We start from the raw sequence: 25,090 nt of genomic DNA, 5'->3' as shown, positions 1-25,090 counted from the left end.
AACATCAATGATGAGAGAGAATCATTGATCAGCTGCCTCCTGCACGTCCCACACTGAGTATTGAGCCCGCAACCCAGGCATGTGCCCTTGACTGGAGTCAAACTTATGGCCCTTCAGTCCACAGGCTGATGCTCTATCCATTGAGCCAAACCGGCCAGGGCTCCCATTGATTTTTAGACAGAGTGGAAGGGATGAGGAGAGACAGAGAGAGGGAAACCTTGATGTGCGAGAGACTAGACCAGGGCCAGGGATCGAGCTATGTACCCTTGACTGGAATTGAACTTGGGACCCTTCAGTCCTCAGGCCGACACTGTCCATTGAGCCAAACCAGCTAGAGCTATAGTATATTTAAAACCAAATCATGCTCAGTGTCCGAAATACTTGAGGGAATAGTATATGCCAGGCACTGTTCTGGACACTGAGAACTTAGTGAGGATAAAATAAACACTCTGACTTCCCCCTCAAAGAGAAATCGTTGTAACAGTATACTGAGAAATTTCCTAATAAGTAGGCTGACACCTGCATTCTTTTTTTTATCTTAATCAAGGTGTGATAAATACAAAATTTTAAGAAATCTCCTGCACAGTTGTGTACGTTCTGATATTACTCACTCATTACATTTTATTGCATTGATTTGCCTGTCTGTCTTCCCATTGTACGATGGCTCCCTTGAGTGTAGAGATCTTTTTTTTTTAGTGGTCTTCATGTTCAGTGTCTACTACATGGACTGCCACCTAGTAAACCTTCAGAACACACGTGTTGAATTGAAATAGAAAAACTATTTGGTCCAATTCAAAGGTTTTCACTTACACAGGACCTTCTTTATATGAGGTCATTGGACATAGCCCCAAACCTTTTCATTCATCAAATGTAGACCATTCCATAATAGACCCCCTTGCAATAATATAAATAATGATATGGAATACTTTTTATTTTGGGTTAATGATTGCCACGTATTACGCAGTGAGTTCATGCTTCCACTTCCTTTTCTGTTTGAACAGTCGGATAGCCTTTATTTATTCAGCACATTGTTGTATCATTTAGTTTCCACTTTGTACAAGCATATCTTGGGGTAGCATTTTCTCCCGAGCGTGAGAAAACGTACCAGTGTCCTTGTCATTCTGTCACATTGTCATTTTCAGAATGTCAGATGAAGTCTCAATTCTTCAGGTTTTTCAACGCAAATGTCTTCCCATTGTAAATTGTCATTGTGAAAGATACATTTCATCTCTATAACTGATTATAAAAGCACAACAGAAATTTAAGAGTGCTTGAGTTATTATTGTCATTATGATTTTAGGATATGCCAATCTAAGAGCTGCCAGACATGCTTCTATTACATTAAAAATTAAGCATTGTCATTTTAGGGACCTTCTTGGTACCTATGACTTCATAATCCAAGTGGAGCATTGTGTTGTGTGCCATCACTCATTTATAAGGTATACAAGTCCGTGATCCAGAATATTCATCTACACTTTTATATTTTTAAAAAATATTTTTATTGATTTCAGAGAGGAAGGGAGAGGGAGAGAGAGACATACATCAATGATGAGAGAGAAACGTCAATCAGCTGTCTTTGCATGCCCCACATTGGGGATCGAACTTGCAACCCAGGCATGTACCCTGACTGAGACTCGAACCCCGACCTCCTGATTCATAGGCCGATGCTCAACCACTGAGCCACACCGGCTGGGCTTAAATTTCTTTTAATCCTCATCTGAGGATATTTTTCCATTGATTTTTTTTTTTTTTTTTTTTTTAGAGAGACTGGAAGGGAGAGACAGAGAAACATCGATGTGAGAGAGAGACATTGATTGGTTGCCTCCCACATGCACCCTGACCAGGGCCAGGGTTCGAGCCTGCAACCCAGGTATATACCATTGACCAGAATTGAACCCGGGACCCTTCAGTCCCTGGGCTGACGCTCTATCCACTGAGCCAAACTGGCTAGGGCATACATTTTAAAATTTTATCAAAATAAAAATACAGAATTTAAAAATTTTCTCAGAACACATAGACTGGAGTGTGAGAAACACTGAGCTGGCCTTTTCTCCTCATCTGTTACCCGAAACTCTTCAATCTCCGCTTGAAGATGCCTCCACGGGGGGCGGGGGAGGGACTTTTGCATCATTGCTGCGCTATTTTGTTAGTAATTTTTTACAAATAATAGGCGGTCCCTTAATTACAAAAAGATATATTCCTAAGATGATTGTTTGACCCTCTGGATGCAGTTTTCTCTATAAACAACGCTACTTATGATGTTTTGATTGGTATGCCAATATGCCAATCTTATTTAACCTTTATTTTAATGGACTTCAAGACTTTCACCACAATTTATATTTCTTCTACAAAACACACAAACACACACACACACACACACACACACACACACACACACAAAACCACGTCCAGATTTCTCATTTGGATTTTCCCATAGCGTATATTTTTTCTCTTGGGGGGAATCCTAGCAACTAGAACAAAAATGTCCTTTCCTTGGAAACTTCTAGGCTGTAGAAACAGTCCTTATCTAACTCCAAGCTGTGGGATGTTGCCCTTCTCACCCACTGCTGTAAGGACTCATACATAAGTAAGGAAAGAGATGGTTTAGAGCCGTGGTCTGCAAACTGCGGCTCGAGAGCCACATGCGGCTCTTTGGCCCCTTGAGTGTGCCTCTTCCACAAAATACCACGGCCTGGGCGAGTCTATGTTGAAGAAGTGGCGTTAGAAGAAGTTGTAAGTTTAAAAAATGTGGCTCTCCAAAGAAATGTCAATCGTTGTCCTGTTGATATCTGGTTCTGTTGACTAATGAGTTTGCCGACCGCTGAGATAGAGGTAGGCAAGTTGGGGTGATGTGAAAATATGGAAGGGAGAGGAGAAGTGATTTGGGAGGGATGGTTAATCCTTAAGGTGGGGGTTTATTGTGTCCTTAGAGAAGGTATGTTGAATCCTGGCCCCTGGTACCTGTGATCTTATTTGGAAGTAGAGTCTTTGCAGTTGTAGTCATTAAGCTGTAAGTTAACATGAGATCATGCTGGAGTAGGTATCCCTTTTAAAAAAATATTTTTATTGATTTCAAAGAAGAGAGAGGGGGAGAGAGAGAGAGAGAAACATCGATGATGAGAGAGAATGATTGATCGGCTGCCTCCTACATGCCCCACACTGGGGATCGAGCCCACAACCCGGGCATGTGTCCTGACTAGGACTGAACTGTGACCTCCTGGTTCCTAGGGCCGCACTCAACCACTGAGCCACACCGGCCTGGCCGGAGTAGGTATCCTTATAAGGAGAGAAGGGACACGGAGAATGCCATGTGAAAACATGGGCGGTTTGACTATGGAGGCAGAGACTGAAGTGCTTGGTTGCCAGCAAAGCACCAGAAGCTCGGAAGAGACAAGGAAGGAGTCTCTCCCACAGATTTCAGAGGGACCGTGGTCCTGCCAGCATTTTGAATTCAGGCTTCTGAAATTGCTTTGAGCCTTAATACTTTCTGCACTTTTTAAAATGGTCCACAGGAAACTCATACACAGCTCTTAGCAGGAAGGGAGTAGAACTGGGACAATGGCTGTGGGACTAAGCAAGCAGAGAATAAAAGAACAGGGGAGGCCGAAATCGGTTTGGCTCAATGGATAGAGCGTCGGCTTGGGGACTGAAGGGTCCCGAGTTCGATTCCGGTCAAGGGCATGTACCTTGGTTGCGGGCATAAACCCAGTAGGGGGTGTGCAGGAGGCAGCTGATCGATGACTCTCTCTCATCGATGTTTCTAACTCTCTATCTCTCTCCCTTCCTCTCTGTAAAAAAATCAATAAAATATATTTAAAAAAAAAAACACAAACAAACAGGGGATAACGGTGAGACAGGGGTTTCCTGTCTATTCCATTATCTTCTTCTCTCTCTCTGGCTTATCTTTTCATTCATTCTCTTCTTAAATATATTTGAGTAGCACTCTGTGGTTTATTGGACATTCACTAACTGCTGATAATTAGCAGAGCCAGGATTTTTTAAAAATTTCAAATGCGGTATTACTCCTGTCACAGTTGTTTCTATGATCCCAATACTCATTCAGACATTACGGATTATATTGCAGGGGATTATAGCGGGGGAAGGTGAGACTGGATGATAGGTGGGTTTTCAAAATATATTTTTATTGATTTCAGAGAGGAAGGGAGAGGGCTGGAGAGATAGAAACATCAATGATGTGAGAGAATCATTGATTGGCTGCCTCCTGCACACCCCGCACTGGGGATCGAGCCCGCAACCTGGGCATTGCCCTGGCCAGGAATTGAACCATGACCTCCTGGTTCATAGGTTGACATTCAACCACTGAGCCACACTGGCCGAGTGATAGGTGGAGTTTTTAGCAGTATAGAAGAGAGTAAGAAATTCCTATTAGTGACATGTGAGAGGAAAGTAAAGTTTGTTGCTATGTACTCAGTGTTTAGCAGTCAGGCATTTTTTTAAAATTGAGGATTGCTTTTTAAAAAATATATATTTTATTGATTTTTTTACAGAGAGGAAGAGAGAGGGATAGAGTTAGAAACATCGATGAGAGAGAGAGACATCGATCAGCTGCCTCTTGCACACCCCCCCCTGGGGATGTGCCCGCAACCAAGATACTTGCCCTTGACCGGAATCAAACCCGGGAACTTTCAGTCTGCAGGCCGACGCTCTATCCACTGAGCCAAACCGGTTTCGGCAGAGGATTGCTTTTATGGACTAAAACACTGCTTCCCTGTACCTGATATCCATTGTTCTTAGTTATAGTCTGAATAACGCACCCTGTTCCAGGTGACTGTACCTTAGATCAACTTGAAGACTGCTGTCACATTCCCTCTAAGTCTTCTCTTTTTCTTGTGAGAGATTTCTCGCTCCTCTGGCCATGCTGAAGCAATACAATCTCCAGATCTCTCGCCCATGCTGTTGCCCTTCCGTGCATTCTTGAAATACTACACCCAGATCTGAACTCAGTATTCCACTGGTGTTCTAGCTGCCACGGAGTACAATGGCAGGAGCGCTTAAAGAGATCAAGATACCCTGTTCCTTAATGTAATTTAAGATTACATATGCTTTTGAAGCAATTACCTCATGTCAGTTCATAATGAACTTAGAGTCCGCTAAGACACTGGATGTTTTTGTGTAGTTGCCAAACTCAGTTTTTCTTCTTCCAGCTGCGAAGGGACTGAGCCTGCTACTTTTCCATCTCTGTGTGTCAGGAACCATACGATTCTTCACCTCTGTTTCTCTTTGTGTGTCTGTTCCACTCCGTGACGTGTCTCTTTGACCCTAACCAATGACCTTCCTTATAAAATGTCAGTGACTGTGTTAGAGTCATCATACTGGGCATCAGTGAACACAGCCAGGGGCTGACACTTGTCCTTCTTGAAGCTTTCTTTCCCTTTGGTTTCCAGACCTTTCCTTCACTTACCCACTCGTATGTATGTATGTATGTATGTATGTATGTATGTATTTCAGAGAGGGAGAGAGAGGTAGAAACATCAATGAAGAGAGAGAATCATTGATCGGCTGCCTCCTGCACGCCCCACACTGAGGACTGAGCCCACAACACAGCCATGTGCCCTGACCAGGAATCGAACTGGCACCTCCTGGTTCATGGGTTGATGCTCAACCACTGAGCCACACCGACCGGGCCCCAGTCTTCTTTGCGGATCCCTATTCATCTACCTTTCCCTCAGCTGTTTGTTGCATCTTGGGGTTTATCTTTGGTTTTCCCTCAATCTTGGTGTCCCTTTGCTGCTTTATCTGCTTTGTTTTGTTTCTTTAAAAAAAAATTTTGAGAGAGAGAGAAACATTGATTGGTACACACACACCCCAGCACACACCTCAACCTGAGATAAAACTCGCAACCTAGGTATGCACCCTGATTGGGAATCGAACTGCCACCTTTGGGTGTATGAGACGATGCTCAACCAACTGAGCCGCACCGGCCAAGGCTGTTTTGTTTCTTGCATGCAATGTGTTTTCAGCAAATAAATCATGTTGAAAATGGCAGGCCTGGATCAGCTCATGTAGGGATAAAAACCAATCCCTGTGGAAATTCAACATTTAGAGGTATGTTGAATTAGAGGTAAACTAGAGGAGGAGGGCTAGCAAGATGACAGGACAGCCAGGCATATAGGAGAATTTCAAGAAAGAGGGTTTAGTTGATTGTTCTGGGAGGTCAAGTGAGGTGAGAATAGAGAAGTTACCACCAAAGTTTGCAACAGAGAGGCAGTTGGTGATCTTAGCAAGCACGGTTTTATGGAGTGTTGAGGACAAAAGCCAGAATATAGTAAGTGGGAGAGTTAAAAGGAGGTAGAGAAGCAGAGAGAATGCGTAGATTATGATTTTTTAAAATGGAGTAATATTTAGAGAATGTTACAGGGTCAATTGAGGTTTTCATTTTCCCCCCAGAAACACTGCTTTTATTCTTATTTATTATTTTCCTATTGTTGTTAATCCTCTCCCGAGGATATTTTTCCAGTGATTTTTAGAAAGAGTGGGAGGGACTGGGAGAGATACAGAAAAAGAGATATTGATGTGAGAGAGGCATATCCATTGGTTGCCTCCCGCATGCCCCCTGACCAGAGATAGAGGTTGAGCCTGCCAGAGAGGTACATGCCCTTGACCATAATTGAACCCGGGACCCCTCAGTCCACGGGCCGGCGCTCTATTCACTGAGCCACATGAGCTAGGGCCAGTTGAGTTTTTTAGAATTGAGGGATATCACATGAAAAGTGATTTAGAAATTATAACTTGCCCCATATTGTAAGGAGAAATCCAAAAAGAAGACGACCGAGGACATAACGCCCTCATTTAGAGAGTGGAATGAGAAGAGTTAAGTTAAGGAGACAGATGAGCATCTCTGTCTGTGTGCTATCCTTCGGGGCTAGGATTCCAAGAAGGAATCAGGGGGTCGGTCTCTGACGTCAAACGCTTTATTTCTGTTGCTATGTTTCACAAAATCCGGCTGGATGAATCACCTGCACCCCGGCCGGCTTGTATCAGATACACATCCGAGGCCCCGCATCAGTCCGACTGAATCAGAACCCCAGGGGATACTGCCAAGAATATGAAATTTTAACAAGCGACGCTTGCTCTGCCACCTAGGATGACTCATGCACTGCAGTGTGAGAAGCAATGGCTGATGGGATGAAACTGAACATAACAAACAGCATTAGGTTGAAGACTAGGAAGGCATTTTTTGCATCCCTTTTTATAAGTTTATCTCATTAGATAAGACAAACGGGGCTGTTAGAGAGGAAAGCAATGCTACAAATACAGAAATAGGAGAAAAATAAACACCTGCTGCATTGTTTTATTTGTTACTTTTTTATTTATTTCTTTATTGATTATGGTGTTACATAATTGTCCTCATTCCCCCCCCCATTCCCATCCCAAACCCCTCCCCACGTATGCCCCCACCCCCTGTTGTCCGTGACCACTGGTTAGGCTTATATGCATGCACACAAGTCCTTCTCCCCCCTTCCCCCACCCTCCCCTATCTTCCCTCTGAGATCTGACAGTCTGATCGATGCCTCCCTGTCTCCGGGTCTGTTTTTGTTCATCAGTTTGTGGTGTTCATTATTTCCCCCAGAATGCTTTGTTTCTGAAGGAGAAATTAAAGAAACACTCCGCTCCAATGGAAGGTTGCTTGTTTTCACTTCGTTTCTATTATGGGTACTCAAGGCCTTTCTAGTAGAGGCAGTATACATAGGAGATAAGTTTGTGGCTTTTAGAGCCATACTGCCTGGATTCAAATCCCAACCCTTTATCACTTCCCAGCTCTGTAATTTTGGGGAAATTATATAAGTCATCTATAGTTCAGTTTCTTCATTTTAATGTAAGTTGCATAATAGTGCATCATTTCATGGATGTGAGGGCCAAATGAGCTAATATTGGTAAAATGCTTAAAATGGTGCCTAGCACATAGTAAGCACCTAATAAATATGGGCTATTTTTTTTATTGTCTAAAGTTTTACAATATGGGCTATTATTATTGATAATAGGTATCTTTAGGAATCTAGAGTCTAGCTTCTGATGAACTGTTTCCCAGGGATACATTTTCAGGATGATATTGCATTAAAGAATGAAGAGGTCTTTATGTCCCTTGGTATATGTGGTCATCGCTTTTTAAAGGGTAATATGAATTTGTGCTGTATAATTTACAAATGCAACCTATCCATAAATGTAAGGTATATGTGTTGTACCATGTATACATCACCTTGTACACACACACACACACGTGTAATATGTGTGTGTGTGTGTGTGTACAAGGCTAATATGCAAATCAACCAAATGGTGGAACAACTGGTCACTATGATACCCACTGACCACCATGGGGACAGACGCTCAAGGCAGGATCTTCTTAAATATATTTTTATTGATTTCAGAGAGGAAGAGGAGAGAGAGAGAGAAACATCAGTGATTAAAGAGAATCATTGTTCGGCTGCCTTCTGCACACCCCCTACTAGGGATTCAGCCCACAACCCAGCATGTGCCCTTACCAGTAATCAAACCATGACCTTCTGGTTCGTAGGTCAATGCTCTTAAGCCTGTAATTAAGTCTGTTACATTTAATGTTATAGTGTTTTGGTCAATACTGTCTCCAGGAAGATGTTAATAAATGATACTGAGTTCTTGCCGAAACCAGTTTGGCTCAGTGGATAGAGCGTTGGTCTGCAGACTGAAAGGTCCCAGGTTCCATTCCGGTTGTACTTCGGTTGCGGGCACATCTCCGGTAGGGGGTGTGAAAGAGGCAGCTGATCGATGACTCTCTCTCATCGATGTTTCTAACTCTCTCTCTCTCTCTCTCTTCCTCTCTGTAAAAAATCAATAAAATATATTTTTTAAAAATGATACTGAGTTACTTTTGAAAGATCATATCAAAGAAACCAGAGGCCCAGTGCACAAAATTCATGAATGGGGGGGAGCGGGTTCCCTCAGCCCAGCCTGCATCCTCTCCAATCCGGGACCCCTTAGGGGATGTCTGACTGCTGGATTAGGCCCGATCCCTCTCGCAATCCAAGACCACTGGCTCCTAACCACTCACCTGCCTGCCTAATACCCCTAACTGCTCCCCTGCCTGCCTGATCACCCCTAACCACCTCTGCCTGCCTGCCTGGTCACCCCTAATGGCCCTCCCCTGCTAGCCTGGTTGCCCCCAAAGTGCATATGGCTGGGATCTCTCAGCCTGCAATCTGGGAGCCCTCAGGGGATTTCCTCAGGGGAGCGAGCCTAAACCAGCAGTCAGACATCCTTAGCTCTACATTGAGCGTCTACCCCCCTGGTGATCAGTGTGCGTCAAACGGTGGACTGGTGGTTCCACCGTTTGGTCAATTTGCATATTCGCCTTTTATTATATAGGATATTCTAAGTTTTGTGTCTTTTTTCCCCCCCTTTGATAGGTTAAAACCATGGCCATTCTTTTTGCTGTTGTGGCCAGAGGAACCACCATTCTTGCCAAACATGCTTGGTGTGGGGGAAACTTCCTGGAGGTGACGGAGCAGATTCTGGCTAAGATACCTTCTGAAAATAACAAACTAACATACTCACATGGCAGGTGAGTTCTGCTCTGCCTGGGTAAAGGGTGAAAGAAGTGAATTCTATTATTATAATCAGGACAGCATAAAACTAGGAAAGAAACTGCTTAGTAGATCATTTGAATAAGCTGACAGACCAGTAACCTTTACCAGCTTAGAACATGTCAATTTCTATTAATTATAAATTTAACTTATAATTATTTTATTCTATCATTTGAAGTGATTTAATATTTTAAAGAAAGAAAGGGAAATGTGAGAGGTAAAAATTACTTTGTTATAGAGCTCTAGGATATGTGAAACTTGATCCAGATAAGATATATATTTCTTTTTTTAAATACATTTTTATTGATTTCTGAGAGGAAGGGAGAGGGAGTGAGAAATAGAAACATCAATGATGAGAGAGAATCATTGATAGAAACATCAGTGATGAGAGAGAATCATTGATCGGCTGCCTCCGGCATGGCCCTCACTGGGGATTGAACCCACAACCCAGGCATGTGCCCTGACTGGGAATGGAACTTTGACCTCCTGGTTCATAGGTTGATGCTCAAACACTGACTCACATTGGCTAGGCTGTTGTTGTCGTCTTCTTCTTCTTCTTCTTCTTCTTCTTCTTCTTCTTCTTCTTCTTCTTCTTCTTCTTCTTCTTGTTGATCGTATTATAGATGTCCCTCATTCCCACCTTTGCCCCTGCACCCAGCTTCTTCTAGAAACCCCTGAACTTCAAGCTGGGTCAGGTGCCCCCCCCCCCTTTTTTTTTATTAATTTGAGAGAGAGAGAGAGAGAGAGAGATCAATGATGAGAATCATTGTTCGACTACCTTCTGCACACCCCTTACTGGGGATCGAGCCACAACCCAGGCATGTTCCCTTGACCCATATTGAGCCCGGGACCCATCAGTCCACAGGCCGATGCTCTATCCACTGAGCCAAACCAGCTACGGCCAGGTCCCCCTTTTTGTGTGTCTCCGTAGAATCCTGGGTTTATTCATATTGTAACACTTAACGGTATTATAATTACCATCTTTCTCTCTTGTCTCTGTCCCCTTGATAGCAGGGACCAATCACTCCTTTTGTTATCTTTGCACCAAGTCACTCCCAAGTGTGATTTAAGAGAAGTACATTTTGTAGCGAAAAGGAAGACTTCCACTTTGGACATGAGTTTAAGATGTCTCTGGGTCATCCGGTTGGATATGTCTACTAGCCAGTAGCGTATGCAGACCTAGAACTCAGGAGATAGGCCAGATGTAAGAGCAGTCATCACAGCCGAAAACAGACATCAACCACACAGCATGAGAGTGGATGCCGCCCTTTAGGGAGCACGTGTGAGGAAAGCAAGGGCTGAGGGTGCTAGAAGACATCACGAGAGAAGGAAAGAGACACATAAACTAGGCCAGCCTGCTGTCAAGAAAATCTAGTACAAAGAAAGCACCTTCCAGAAAAAGGAAGTGGTCACCACTAGCAAATGTTTCCGAGACAGCCACTGGATACAGCAATGGGGAAGTCATCGGTGGAGTTGATGTGAACACTTTCAGAGCAGTGGAGGAAGACATTTTGCCTTGAGTTCCCATGCCTCTGGGTAATTCATAGGAAGCCTCTATCTGGCCATTAATAATATAGCTCAAGCCAGCCGAAACCGGTTTGGCTCAGTGGTAGAGCGTCGGTCTGCGGACTGAAAGGTCCCGGGTTCGATTCCGGTCAAGGGCATGTACGTTGGTTGCGGGCACATCCCCAGTAGGGGGTGTGCAAGAGGCAGCTGGTCAATGTTTCTCTCTCATCGACGTTTCTAGCTCTCTATCCCTCTCTCCTCCTTTCTGTAAAAAATCAATAAAATCTATTTAAAAAAATAATAATAATATAGCTCAAGCCCGACAGGTGTGGCTCAGTGGTTGAGCGTTGACCTGTGACCCAGGCCAGAGTGACTTCCGGTCAGGGCACAGGCCCAGTTTGGGGGCTCAATTCCCAGTGTGGGGCATACAGGAGGCAGCTGATCAATGATTCTCATCATTAATGTTTCTGTCTCTCCCCATTCCTCTCTGAAATCAATAAAAAAATATATATATTTTAAAAAACAATATAACTCAACAGATACTTCTGTCTATTCACTTGCCCAAGGTAGAAATCTAGGTGGCAAATTATCCCCGTGTCTCACCTCCAATAGCCAATCACCAGATTCTGTTCTGTTTCTCTTTGTCCCTTCTTCTACCTATAGTACTTTAGTTTACCTCCTTCATTCCTTCTTACCTGCTCTACTGCAGGAGAGTCTGTCCGGTCCTCCTTTCGGTCAGTTCTCACACTCTAGGCCAGTGGTTCTCAACCTCCCTAATGCCGCAACCCTTTGATACAGTTCCTCATGTTGTGGTGACCCCCAACCATAAAATTATTTTCGTTGCTACTTCATAACTGTAATTTTGCTACTGTTATGAATCGTAATGTAAATATCTGTGTTTTCCGATGGTCTTAGGCGACCCTGCTAGCGGTTCTCAACCTGTGACTCACCGTAGAGCTTAAGACCATGGTCAGCAAACTGCGGCTCGCGAGCCACATGTGGCTCTTTGGCCCCTTGAGTGTGGCTCTTCCACAAAATATCACGGCCTAAGTGAGTCTATGTTGAAGAAGTGGCGTTAGAAGAAGTTTAAGTTTAAAAAATGTGGCTCTCAAAAGAAATTTTAATCATTGTCCTGTTGATATTTGGCTCTGTTGACTAATGAGTTTGCCGACCACTGGCCTAAGACCATCAGAAAACACAGATATTTACATTACAATTCATTAACAGCAAAATTACAGTTATGAAGTAGCAATTAAAATAGTTTTGTGGTTGGGGGTCACCACAACATGAGGAACTGTATTAAAGGGTCGCGGCATTAGAAAGGTTGAGAACCAGTGCTCTAGGCAAAGCATCTATATATGTTTTTGTTGATTTTAGAGAGAGGGGAAGGAAGAATGAGAGAGGGATAGAAACATGGATGAGAAAAAGAACATCAATGCGCTGCCTCCTGCACGCCCCCTACAGGGGATCCAGGAGAGTGCTCCACCAACTGAGCCACATGGTCAGGGCCAGAAAACATCCTTTTATACTGCAAACCTAATCACTCTCCCCTTGTTCACTGTTCTTAGCATAATGCATAGTGAGGTTTTAAAGTCTTATGTAACCCGGTATTTGCTTCCTTCTCCAGCTTCATCAATACAGTCAATTTATTTTTTCCTTACATTCTATACTCCAGTCATATGAACAAATTTGACTTTCCTAAACCCATTTTATGCTCCAGGCCCTTAAGGCTTGTTGGGCTCTCACTCGGGAACACTTCGCTTGCTCTTTCCCTCGCCATCTCTTGCTTATTCTAGGATGTCCTTCCTGTTAACCCTTAGTCAGACTCTCTTAGTTACCTCACCTCTGTTCCCAGACACCATCTCCTGCCTTTAACCCCTCATCCTACCTAAACCATGCCGCTCTGTCCTTCCCCGCAGTGATCTCTGGGAAGGCAGGGACTGATGAGTTTACTCATCTCATAGCCCGGCAGCTGACTTCAAAGCAGAGACCAAGCAAACGTTATCATCGAGTATTTGGAGGAGAAAGTGCCCTGAGATCTTAGGAAAAGGCAGGGAAGACCATATTGCTCATTGGGGTTTAACTTTAATTCCGTGTCCCTCCTAAGCTGTCATCTCTTATCCAGGCCTTAAGAGTGCAGTTATGCTTGTGCAGCTATAGTTTTAATGGGTAAGTGTGCCCACTGTTGTGCTATATAGTTAGAGTAGAGACATTCTATTTTTTAAATATATATTTTATTGATATCAGAGAAGAAGGGAGAAGGAGAGAAACATCAGTGATGAGAGAGAAGCATTGATCGGCTGCCTCCTGCACACCCCATACTGGGGATGTAGCTGCAACCAGGGCATGTGCCCTGACCAGGAATCTAATCATGACCTCCTGGAAAATAGGTCGATGCTCAACCACTGAGCCACACTGGCCAGCAAGTAGAGACATTCTTTTAATTTCTTATTTGTTCCTATCAGTTTGACTTGAGAGAAACAGGTATGCATAAAGGAGGGGAAAAGAGAATAGACAGTATTTGTAAATAATATGGTCACATTAGCAATACGATTTCGCTTATACATAGAAAAAGACAAAAGAGAAAGAGATATTACTTGTAACCACATAACCACATAACTTTTATATCTTTTATCCTACAGTTATTTGTTTCATTACATCTGCCAAGACAGGATTATATACCTTTGCATTACTGATGATGTAAGTAACTTGAGGACATATTGCTATTTAATTACGTGTACTGTTAATAGAGTCATTTTTTTAGTTCTTAATTATCTATATCTGTGGTGGGGAAAGGTGACATGGATATAACTGTCCATAGCTGGAAATGTTTTTTCTATACTTTACATTTATCATACAGAGCAGCAGATAACAAGTAGAGTTGCTATCTGATTATATGCAAATCAGCTTGGTTCTGGTAGAGTTTTAGCTTAACTTCTTGCAACTTCTCCATTTATCCTATTGTGAAGTGAGAATTGGTGTTCATAAATATGACTCTTTGGTATCAAATATTCTCAAAATGTACCTGAAATAGTAAATTACATTATTTCATCCCTCCAATTAATAGTTAGTGAATTTTTTTTTTTAATGTGTGTGAACTTTGGGAAAATCACAATATACTCTGATCAGCTGCAGTTCACATTGGCAGGTTGATTTTGAGTATTTGTCAATTCTGGACTCGAAATGCTCAGTAACTTACTGTTGCCAAGGCCCTTTCTCTCTGACTTAGTGTCCTTTCCTCCCTAGACATTCTCCCCGGCCTCCCCCCTTCTGTCTGCATGTAGCCACACGCTTAGTTATTTGTGTCCAGAGGCTGGGGACTGGGTTTCCTCCCGTCTCTTATTGTATGAGGAATGAGGAAATTTTTTCCAAAAACACACTCTCCCCTCCCCCTGCTCTCAAAGCAGACTTCCTTTCGTGCAGCTTTGGCTAGGACCAGGCTACATACTTATTTCTAAATTGATCACTGACCAGAGGCATGGGATCGACACGGGTATCAGCTTTTATTGTGTCACAGACCCCTCTGACCTTCATATTGGTTTTAAAATATGAAATAAAGTACAGGACTATAAACGAAACCAAGCATATTGGAAGACAGTGTTCACAGGTCTTAAGGTGTATGCTTCTTTGTGAATTCATTTACAAGATCTAGCCATGGGTCTGACATCTAATAATAATTTGATTATAACAATATTTCGAGATGTTTATAACATATATGAAAAAAATTTTTCTGTTGGTGGTAGAGTCACAGCTACTATCTAATGATACTACTCTGGCTTGTTCCCTACATTCAAAATTGAAATATAAGTTAAAGATTGGTGAAAATAGCAGCGTAGGTTTTTTTTTTTCTATTTAAGTACATAGGCCCCTTGAATTGGGACCGCTGACCCCAGTTTAAGAACCCTTGGCTTGATTAATCATCTGGTGAATTGGAGATGTGTCAATCACAGTGGTCACCACAGTGATATATATATATTGATTTTTTACAGAGAGGAAGAGAGAGGGATAGAGAGTTAGAAACATCGATGAGAGAGAAACATCCATCAGCTACCTCCTGCACACTCCCTACTGGGGATGTGCTCGCAACCAAGGTACATGCCCTTGACCGGGATCGAACCCAGGACCTTTCAGTCTGCAGGCCAACACTATCCACTGAGCCAAACCGGTTTTGGCTTTTTTTTTTTTTAATCTTTCAATAATTTATTTGGATTCAATTAGAAAACATTTAATTAACATGTTTAATAAAAGTATCATCAAAAAAGAATTAGAATTTTAGTCCCATCTCTTCTACCTATCCATGAATTTTATCTATAAATCTAACAGATAATCATTCAGTCTAGATTCTTTTTTTTCAATTTTTTTTATTGATTAAGGTAATACATATGTGCCCATATCCCCCTATTGCCCCCCACCCCACTACTATACATGCCCTCAGCCCACAGTGTCTTGCATCCATTGCTTGTGCTTATATGCATGCATGCAAGTCCTTCGGTTGATCTCTTATCTCCCCCGCCTCCCCTGCCTTCCCTCTGTAATTTGACAGTCTGTTCAAGAAAAATACCACATGATCTCACTCATTTATGGATAATAACATCATAACCTGATGAACAAAAAGATAGCTACAGAGGCAGAGAAGCATCGAACAGACTGTCAAATTACCACAGTGATTTTTATCCTTGGTCTCACAGTGCTTTTAAAAATTATTTTGAAAAATCCAGCTGTATCTAAAATGACGGATGTGAAAGGACTTAGAGTCCATGAGAAATATCACTAAATTTCTCAGAGCTGAGTCTTATATTTATTGAACTATAATTGTGTGTGTGTGTGTGTGTGTGTGTGTGTGTAAGTCTTTATATAATATATAAATACTTTTTGACTAGCTGGGACTAGACACAAGGACATCATTTGATCTTTTCAAAATGTCTCACCACTCTTGGGGGAAAAAATCAGTTCAAAGTTTATCTTGGTAGCGTTATCTTTGTTATGAATGACTGTACTGTTATTATGGGTTTATTAAACACCTTGAGCTGGGCCATCTAAAAGATCCTGGGAAAGATATGGAGGAAGTAAACCCCAATTCCTGCTCTCAAGAAGCTCACCTAGTTCCTGTTATCTTCAGTTGGCAGTAATCAAACATGTTTGGAGTGGACTCTCGGCTCATTCATTTACCAGTTATCTGACCTTTGGCTAGCTGGTTACCTTTCCCGAGACTTTGTTTCCTTATCTGTAAAATGAGGTCAGTGTTAGTTCTTCCTCATGGAATCATTGCTCAGTAAATGTTAGCTGTTCTTATGGTCGTTAATCATCTATGTCATCTTTTGTTTACTTTTGAACTCTGTGCTGGTCTCTCCTCAGGATTTCGAACGTTCCCGGGCCTTTAATTTTCTGAATGAGATAAAGAAGAGGTTCCAGACTACCTATGGCTCAAGGGCGCAGACAGCCCTGCCTTATGCCATGAATAGTGAGTTCTCAAGTGTCTTGGCCGCACAGCTGGTAAGATCTTTCTCAGGATATAGTATTTTATTCATATCTTGATTACCTCAAAGCACCATGAATATAGAGGACCCTGACCTGCAATACAGTTTTCTGATTATGTTATTAGATGCCACCATAATGTAATTTCTCTCACAAAAGGGGTCATTTTAGGGTAGAAAGCTGATAGTTGGTGATATTCTCTGTTAATAATGCTCATAGTATCTCAGGGCTGGGAAGGACATTAAATGTCATGTACTTAATCTACACGCAATGCATAAATTCATTCAACGTCCCCAATGGTCTCTCAACCTATTCAGTGACCTTCTCCCATCCCATGAGACAACTTTAATTTCTGAACAGCTCAGAGCAGGCCTCTGAAAGTCTGTTTATCTGTCGGCTTGCCTAATTGTGGGCTCAGTGAAGTTTTACATATGTATACACCTGTGAAATAGTACCCTTTTCAGATAGAAAACATCTCCTTGACTTTAAAAGTCCCCTCCTGTCCCTTTGAAGTCAGTCCTCTCCCTCACTCTGCCTCGGGAAACACTGCACTATTTTCTTTCACTATAGTTTTGTCTTTTCTAGAATTTACTATACATGGAACCATATATTATGTGCTCTTTTTCTTGTTTTGCTCAATGTGAGGCTTTTTTTAAATGTTGGTGTTTTTTTTTATTGATTTCATAGAAGGAAGGGAGAGGAAGAGAATCAATTGTTTTGTTTTATACTTCCCACTAGGAAACATTCATATATGTGAAACTATGTAAAATGTCACCAACAAAAAACATACTGATGCACAGTCAAAAGTAAACAAGGAAAGCTGGCAGAGAACTTTCAACTTAGGCTGTTGTCATTAGCTCCGGTTCTGTGTGTGATCCTCTGAATAGTTACCTGCAAATGGCTGTAATAATGATAGCATCTTCATCATAGAGTTTTTGAGTGAATTAAATAATATCCCCTACTTGAAGCATTTAGCACAGTTAAGTGACTGGAATACTGTATGTTAAGCACTCAATTGTAAGCTATGGATGATAATTTCAAAACATATACTGTTATCAGTATCTTATATTTCTAACTCCTATAAAAAGCTAATCAAAATAGGATGCATACCTTGATCCCAACAGTATAAGAACAGATTCCTAGAAGCTGGGCCATTTCCTATCTCATCATACCCAAGTGGTGGGGAACAATTTAGTGTACCCTTTCCCTGTCCTGCCACCCTTGCCTCAACCACAGTCTTCTGTTCTTCTTTCTTCCCAGTCTGAACCCCCTACTTTCTGTTCCAAGAGTCTCAGATATATATTTGATATATTATAATATATTTAGCTTTACTTCATTTAAAATAAGGTGTCATTTTTATACTATAACACGTATTTAATTTGGTAGCATTTTTATGTTTATGCTGGAGACCTGGTGCATGAATTCGTGCATGGGTGGGATCCAGCCAGCCTGTCCCAATTGGGGTAATGAGCCGGTGGTGGGGAGGGGCCCTAAGCATTTGGCTGGCTGGCTCCGCCCCCTCGTGGAACTCCCAGTCGAACTCCTGGTCAAGGGGACAATTTGCATATTAGCCTTTTATTATATAGGATTTTTCCTAGGTCTGGTAATAATGTTTAAATAAAGTGACATGTTTTTGGTATCAATAGACACATAATTTTATAGTACTTCTCATTGTCACTCCTCTTCTTTTTGTTTTCCTATTATAAATAATGTCTGGGTACTGTAAGTTCAATACTATTTTCTTACAGAAGCATCATTCTGAAAACAAGAGCCTAGACAAAGTGATGGAGACCCAAGCCCAAGTGGATGAGCTGAAAGGAATCATGGTCAGAAACATAGGTATGTTTCATGACAAAGCTCATGTGAATGTGGACAAAAATGATAATAGATTACTTGATTGGGGTCAAACAATTCTAGAGAGACCGAAACCATACTTCCTTATTCTTACTACTGGAAGCTAATTGTCAGCTGAGATACGGAGATTACTTACCTATGATACTGTCTACTGTTTGAATGGTTTCTTTTTAGTACTTATGATTGTTCTATATTCTAAATTTATTAGTTTGTTTAGCAAGACTAATTTCCTAGGCCCTCACAACAATTCAAGGATTTAGCATAATTTAATCAGTTTTTGGCTGGAGATATCCAGATAGCTGATATTATCAGTAGATACTTTAAAGTATAACCATTTAACCACCTTAGAAGGTTTATAGCTCTTTTTTTTACAAAAAAAAAAAATTTAATTTATTTCAGAGAAGAAGGGAGAGGAAGAGAGATAGGAACATTGATGATGAGAGAGAATCATTGATTGGCTGCCTCCTGCATGCCCCCCACAGGGGATTGAGCCCCAAACCCGGGCATGTGCCCTGATTGGGGTCGAGCCATCACCTCCTGATTCAACCACTGAGCCATGCTGGCCGGGCAAGAAAAGACAATTAAAAAAAATGTATTCTTGGTCTCACCATCCTAAGATTTCTTTTCATTTTCCTTCCTTTAAACTTTTATCCACATATATGCTTAGTTGTAATCATAGTTTATATTCCATTTCATGGAGGCAGTAATATAGTGATCAAGATTTGGGGTCATGCATGCCTGATTTCAAGTCCTACTTGCTGTTAGTCTTTGGTCAGTCCTTTAACCTCTCTGAGCTTTATTTACTAATCTGCAAAAAGAAGAAAATAGAGCCTAAGGATACCAGGGAAAAAAGAGATAATGTAAGTAAATCACTTTGTACATGGCTGGGCACATAGCAAGAGTTGAGTGACTGTTGGCTATTGTTAGTCTACTTTCTGTTCATCCAGTATTTCATTGAGTTATATCATAGGTTATCAGTCCTGTCTTTATTTTTTACACTTTAGTTCTGTAAGTCAGTGCTGTGCTCCCTTTACTGAGAACGTCTCATTGTGAAAATCTCAATGGGACTGAACAGTTCCCTTAGAGACTTAAAGCAGCAGCAGACACTCTTAGGTAGCACGGATTTAGATGTTTGTGTTATATAACCGTTCTGTTAGAAATGGTTTTGTGGCTATTATGATTTTCTTAAGCCTAATTCCCAGGAATGGAATTAATAATCAAAAGGCAGAAACATTTTTTGCGGTTATGGATGTGTATGTCTCTTGGGTACTTGAAGTGATGTCCTTTTATTGATTTTAGTTTTAATTATATGTCTAGATGCAGTCTAGAGAACCTTTTGAAAAAATAGCTTCCTCTTGTTCCTCTTTTTTTTGTCAATGAATATATTTATTTTACCTGAAAGTGGAAGCAGCCAACTACTATAATATTATTTACTAGAGGCTCAGTGCACACATTCGTGCACCGGTGGGGTCCCTCAGCCTGGGGTCCCTTTTGAAATCCAGGACCCCTCCAGTGATGTCAGACTGTGGGATGTCGTCAGTCCAACATCCCCTGAAGGATGTAGTAGTGCGTGAAATGGCAGGCAGCCAGGGAGGTGCCCGAGCCTGGGCCAGGCGCTGTGCCACTCCTGCCATCCCTGCCCCGCTGTGCCTGCAGCCACCGCAGCTCAGTACTACTGCAGCCGCACCCACTGTGGAAGTGCACTGACCACCAGGGGGCAGCTCCTCCATTGAGCACCTGCCCCCTGGTGGTCAGTGCATGTCATAGCGACCAGTCAAATGGTTGACTGGTCAAATAGTTGACTGGTTGCTTAGGGTTTTATATATATAGATTACAGATGCATGTTTCTAGAAGATGAAGCTTTTTAATCAACTCCTTTTAAATGTATTTATTTTTAGAATAACAAAGACAACAGAAATGCAGTAAAACCATTTCTAAATGTTTCCCTTTGATTTTTTAACAGCTGCATTGAGATACAGTTCACATACCATACGACTCACCCATTTAAAGTATACAGTCCAATGGTTTTACTATAGTCAGAGTTGTGCAACTATCACCACAATCAATTTTAGAACATTTTCATCACCCCTCCCCCCCAAAAGAAATCCTATACCCACTTACAGACAGTCCCCTCAAACTCCAGACCTAAGCCCTTTCTGTCCATATAGATTTGCTTTTTCTGGACATTTCATATAAATGGAATCCTGTAACATGTGGCCTTTTGCATCTTGGCTTTTTTGACTTGCCATGATGATTTTGAGGTTAGCATGCATCAGTCTTTCATTCTTTGTTATGGCTGAATATTCCATTGCATTGATACATTTTATTTATCTATTAGTTGATGGACACTTGGGCGATTTCTACTTTTTGGTTATGAATAGTGCTTCTGTGAACATTAGTATACAAGTTTCTGTGTGAGTATCTATTTTCAGTTCTCTTGGATATATAGCTAGGAGTAGAATTACAAGCCTCATGGGACCTCCATGTTTAACTATTTTTTCTTTTATTCTTAAATTTTTTTTAAATTTTTATTTATTTATTTATTTTAAAATATATTTTATTGATTTTACACAGAGAGGAATTGAGAGGGACAGAGAGTTAGAAACGTCAATGAGAGAGAAACACCGACCAGCTGCCTCTTGCACACCCCCCACTGGGGATGTGCCCGCAACCAAGGTACATGCCCTTGACCGGAATCGAACCCAGGACCTTTCAGTTCGCAAGCCGATGCTCTATCCACTGAGCCAAACCGGTCCCGGCGTTAAATTTTTTTTTATAGTTGACAGTGTTATAGATGTCCCCCACTGCCCCCCTTGGCCCATCTCCACCCAACCCCTGCCCCCCTCCCCTGACATGTTTCACATGTTGAGTAAGGCCAAACATGCCTAAAGTAGCTGCTACATTGTCCATTTCTAGTAGCAATGCATGCAGATTCCAGATTCTTCACATCCTTGCAAAAATGTATGGTTTACCTGGACTCTCGGGTCTGTGCCAATACTGTGCCCTTAGGCCAGTGCCACACTGTCATGTAGATTTGTAGTAAGATTTGAAATCAGGAAGTGTGAGTCCTCCAACTTTGTTCTTTTTGCAGATTGCTTTGGCTATTCTGCATATCATTTCCATGAGAATGTTAAGGTAGGCTTGTCAGTGTCTGATACCAAAATAGCTGGGATTTTGATAGGGATCGTGTTGCATCTGTAGGTCGATTTGGGTAACATTGCCAGTTTCACGATATTAAACTTCTGATCCATGAACATGAGATGCCTTTTCATTTATTTAGGTCTTCTTGAAGTTGTGTGTGTGTGTGTGTGTGTGTTTTTAAGACGTTCTGTAGTTTGCAGCGTACAAGTCATACGTGACAAAGACTATGCTTGACCAAAGGTTACACAGCTCCTCTAAGCCCTCTGTTTGACCAGGCTTCATCCTTAGGCCCTGTCCTTGGCCTGCCTAAGCCAGTTTCAGCAGAGAATCCTGTTAAGTCAATCCCCTACCCTTGATAGCTGATCACCCCTGATAGCCGACCAAAGTTCCTCATCCCCTACCTTTGATGTGTAAATCTTTGGCCTGCCCTTTACCGAGATGCTTTAGGCCAGTTTAGCAAGATTCCCTTGCCTTGGTTTCACTTCCAGTCATTTTCCAGGCACGGACCATCCCCTCATCCTGCTCCTCTTTTTTCATTGCTGAGATACAATTTACAGACAAAATCCTGTGAGTTTAAGGAGCACAGCATGTTGATTTGATATATTTGTATATTGCAGTGATTACCACCTTAGCTGTAGCTAACATCTATCACATAAATTACTTTTTGCGGTGAGAAACACCATCTAGTCTCTTAGCAATTTTGAAGCACATAATGCAGTGTTGTTGATTGTAATCGGTGGGCTGTGCATTAGATCTCCAGACGTATTCACCTTCTCCTTGCAAGTTTATACCCTTAACAACATCTCCCCAATTTCTCCAACCCCCATCCGTCGGTTACAATCATTCTACTCTCCGTTTCTATGAGTTTGGCATTTTTTAGATTCCATATGTAAATAATATACAATATTGGTCTTTCTCAGGCTGCTTTCTTTCACTAAGAATAGTGCCCCGAGATCCACCTATGTTATTGCAGATGGCAGGATTTCCTGTGTGCGTGTGCATGTGTGTGTGTGTGTGTGTGTGTGAGTGTGACATATTCTAAATCCATTCATTCATCATTCATACATTAATGGACACTTCAGTTGTTTACGTGTCTTGGCTATTGTGAACAGTGCTACAATAAACCTGGGAATGCAGATAACTCTTCAAAATCCTATTTTTATTTCCTTTGAATCTATACCCCAAAGTGGGATTGCCAGATCATGTGGGAGCGGTATTTTTAATTGTTTCAGAAACCTGGCTGAACCAATTCACATTTCCACCAGCAGAGCAAAAGGGTTCCCTTTTTTTCCCCCACTTGCTGGCATCTCTTGTCTTCTTGGTGATAGCCATTCCAAAATATGTGCGTTTTCTTTCTTTTCTTTTCTGCAGGCTCCAGGGTGGTTTTATTGACATTGCTTTGCGTCTGCAGCTCTCACTGCCTGTCCTTGAGCCGCGCAGGGCGGGGTGAGATCTGGAGAGCAGAGGCCCAGAGCCTTGGGGATTAGCAGCGAGGGAAGCCAGGAGGGGCTGACGTGGCTGGTGGCACAGAGCCTGCTGATCAATCTGAGGCTAGCCCGTGGCGGCCTGTGGCCACACGGCAGCCCGGCTCCACCTGTGGCCTCCCGCCCCTCCCTGTGGCTTTGATTTGCTTGCTCCTGATGACGAGTGATGCTGAGTATCTTTTCACTTACCTTGTTGGCCATTTGTATGCCTTTGGAAAAATATCTGTTCAGTCCCTCTGCCCATTTTTAATCAGCTTGTTTGTGTGTTTTCGTCGTTTTCTTTTGTTACTGAGTTTTAGGAATTATTTATATACAGGGTGTCCCAAAAATGTATACGCATGAACAGCTGATAGCTTCACTTTGAAAGTGAAATGCATTTTAATAAACATGGCCTTTATACTTGTTCAAAATGCGTGTATACATTTTTGGGACACCCCTTATCCAGTATAGGGGTTTGCAAATATTTTTTCCCATCCTGGAAGTGGTCTTTTCATTCTGTTGATTGTTTCTTTTGCTGCGCAGAGCTTTTTAGTTTGCTGTAGACCACTTGTTGATTTGTGCTTTCATTGCTTATGTTTTGGTGTCATATTCTAAAAAATATTGCAAAGATGCCAAAACCAGTTTGGCTCAGTGGATAGAGCACCGGCCTGCAGACTGAAAGGTCCCAGGTTCGATTCCGGTCAAGGGCATGTACCTTGGTTGCGGGCACATCCTCATCGATGTTTCTAACTCTCTATCCCTCTCTCTTCCTCTCTGTAAAAAAATCAATAAAATATATATTTTTAAAAAATATTGCAAAGACCAATATTAAGTCTTTAATCCATTTCAGGTTAAATTTTTTTTGAATGGCATATAGCAGGGGTCTTCAAACTACGGCCTGCGGGCCACATGTGGCCCACAGAGGAGTCTGATCCGGCCCGCCAGGTTTTTTGGGCAGTGAGCGCAGCCGAGGTGTTACAGTAGGAATTAGTAGTTCATATAGTCCGGCCCTCCAGCTCTCTGAGGGACCGTGATCTGGCCCCCACTTTAAAAAGTTTGAGGACCCCTGGCATATAGTAAGTCCTCAGTAGGTTCCCGGAAACTGTGACTTTAAGAGAAACAATATATAGTGAAACCAGTTTTACCTTAAGCTAATTGATATGAACAAGAGATCAGTTCCTACAGCATATTTGGTCACAAAAACAGCAGCAAACTTATAAATAAAGACCCCAAATACTTCTAATAGTAAGCATTGAAATAAGCATGAGCTACACATACATTTAAGAAAGATTAATAAAAACAAGTACAATTCTTTTCCAACCCACTTATTCCAGGTCAGGGGTGCAGGTGCCCGGGACCTGTCTTGGCAGCTCAGGGTGCAAGGCGGGAACTCACCCTGGACAGGCGCCATTGCATCACGGAGCTGCCAGAATGCTGACATTGCCCACTATTCACTGGGACATGCTCATATTCAGAGTTGAGCTCAATCTTTCCCTCAGTCTTGACCCCTGCTGCTAGAGTCTTGAATAAAGTCTTCCTTACCATTTGCCAAGTGTAGAATGATGTCTCTTTGATAGTATCTTCTAACATTCTTCTTGCCTTGTTTTCAAGTCTTTTTATTTTTATTTATGCTGCTGTAAATGGAATTTTTCTCTTCCGGTTTTGGATTGTTCATTGCTTATGGGTTTTGTATGCTGATCTTATATCATGCAACTTTCTAGAGCTCATTTGTTAGCTCTAAAGTTCTAATAGCATTTAGTGGATTACTTATGATTGTGAATATACAGGATCATACATTCTGAAAATCAAGATAAGTTCAATTCTTCCTTTATAATCTGGATGCCTTTCATTTCTTCCTCCTATCCAGTTGCCCACGATAGAACCTCCAGTACAGTGTCGAATAAAAGTGGCAAGAGTTGCCTGGCTGGTGTGGCTCAGTGGTTGGGCGTCGACCTATGAACCAGGAGGTCACAGTTCGATTCCTGGTCAGGGCACATGCCTGGGTTGCGGGCTCAATCCCCAGTAGGGGCCATGCAGGAGGCAGCCGATCAGCGATTCTCATCATTGATGTTT

The 25,090-nt window shown here is 42.0% G+C and overlaps 1 protein-coding gene across 1 annotated transcript in view; it reads left to right on the top strand.

The window, feature by feature from the left end:
- VAMP7 (vesicle associated membrane protein 7) overlaps positions 1-25,090 on the top strand; it is a 37,907-nt gene that overhangs the window by 1,582 nt on the left and 11,235 nt on the right. Inside the window, exons 2-5 of the mRNA XM_084871162.1 lie at positions 9,402-9,556; positions 13,727-13,784; positions 16,440-16,577; positions 18,308-18,398. Of these exons, the coding sequence (XP_084727288.1) occupies positions 9,411-9,556; positions 13,727-13,784; positions 16,440-16,577; positions 18,308-18,398 (433 nt within the window). The 5' untranslated portion in view covers positions 9,402-9,410. The remainder of the gene's footprint in view (positions 1-9,401; positions 9,557-13,726; positions 13,785-16,439; positions 16,578-18,307; positions 18,399-25,090) is intronic.

Source organism: Pipistrellus hanaki, assembly GCF_964339955.1.
Source record: "Pipistrellus hanaki genome assembly, chromosome: X".
Taxonomy (NCBI): Eukaryota; Metazoa; Chordata; class Mammalia; order Chiroptera; family Vespertilionidae; genus Pipistrellus; species Pipistrellus hanaki.
The sequence above is the reverse complement of the archived record's forward strand: the minus strand, read 5'-3'. Positions and strand labels throughout refer to the sequence as shown.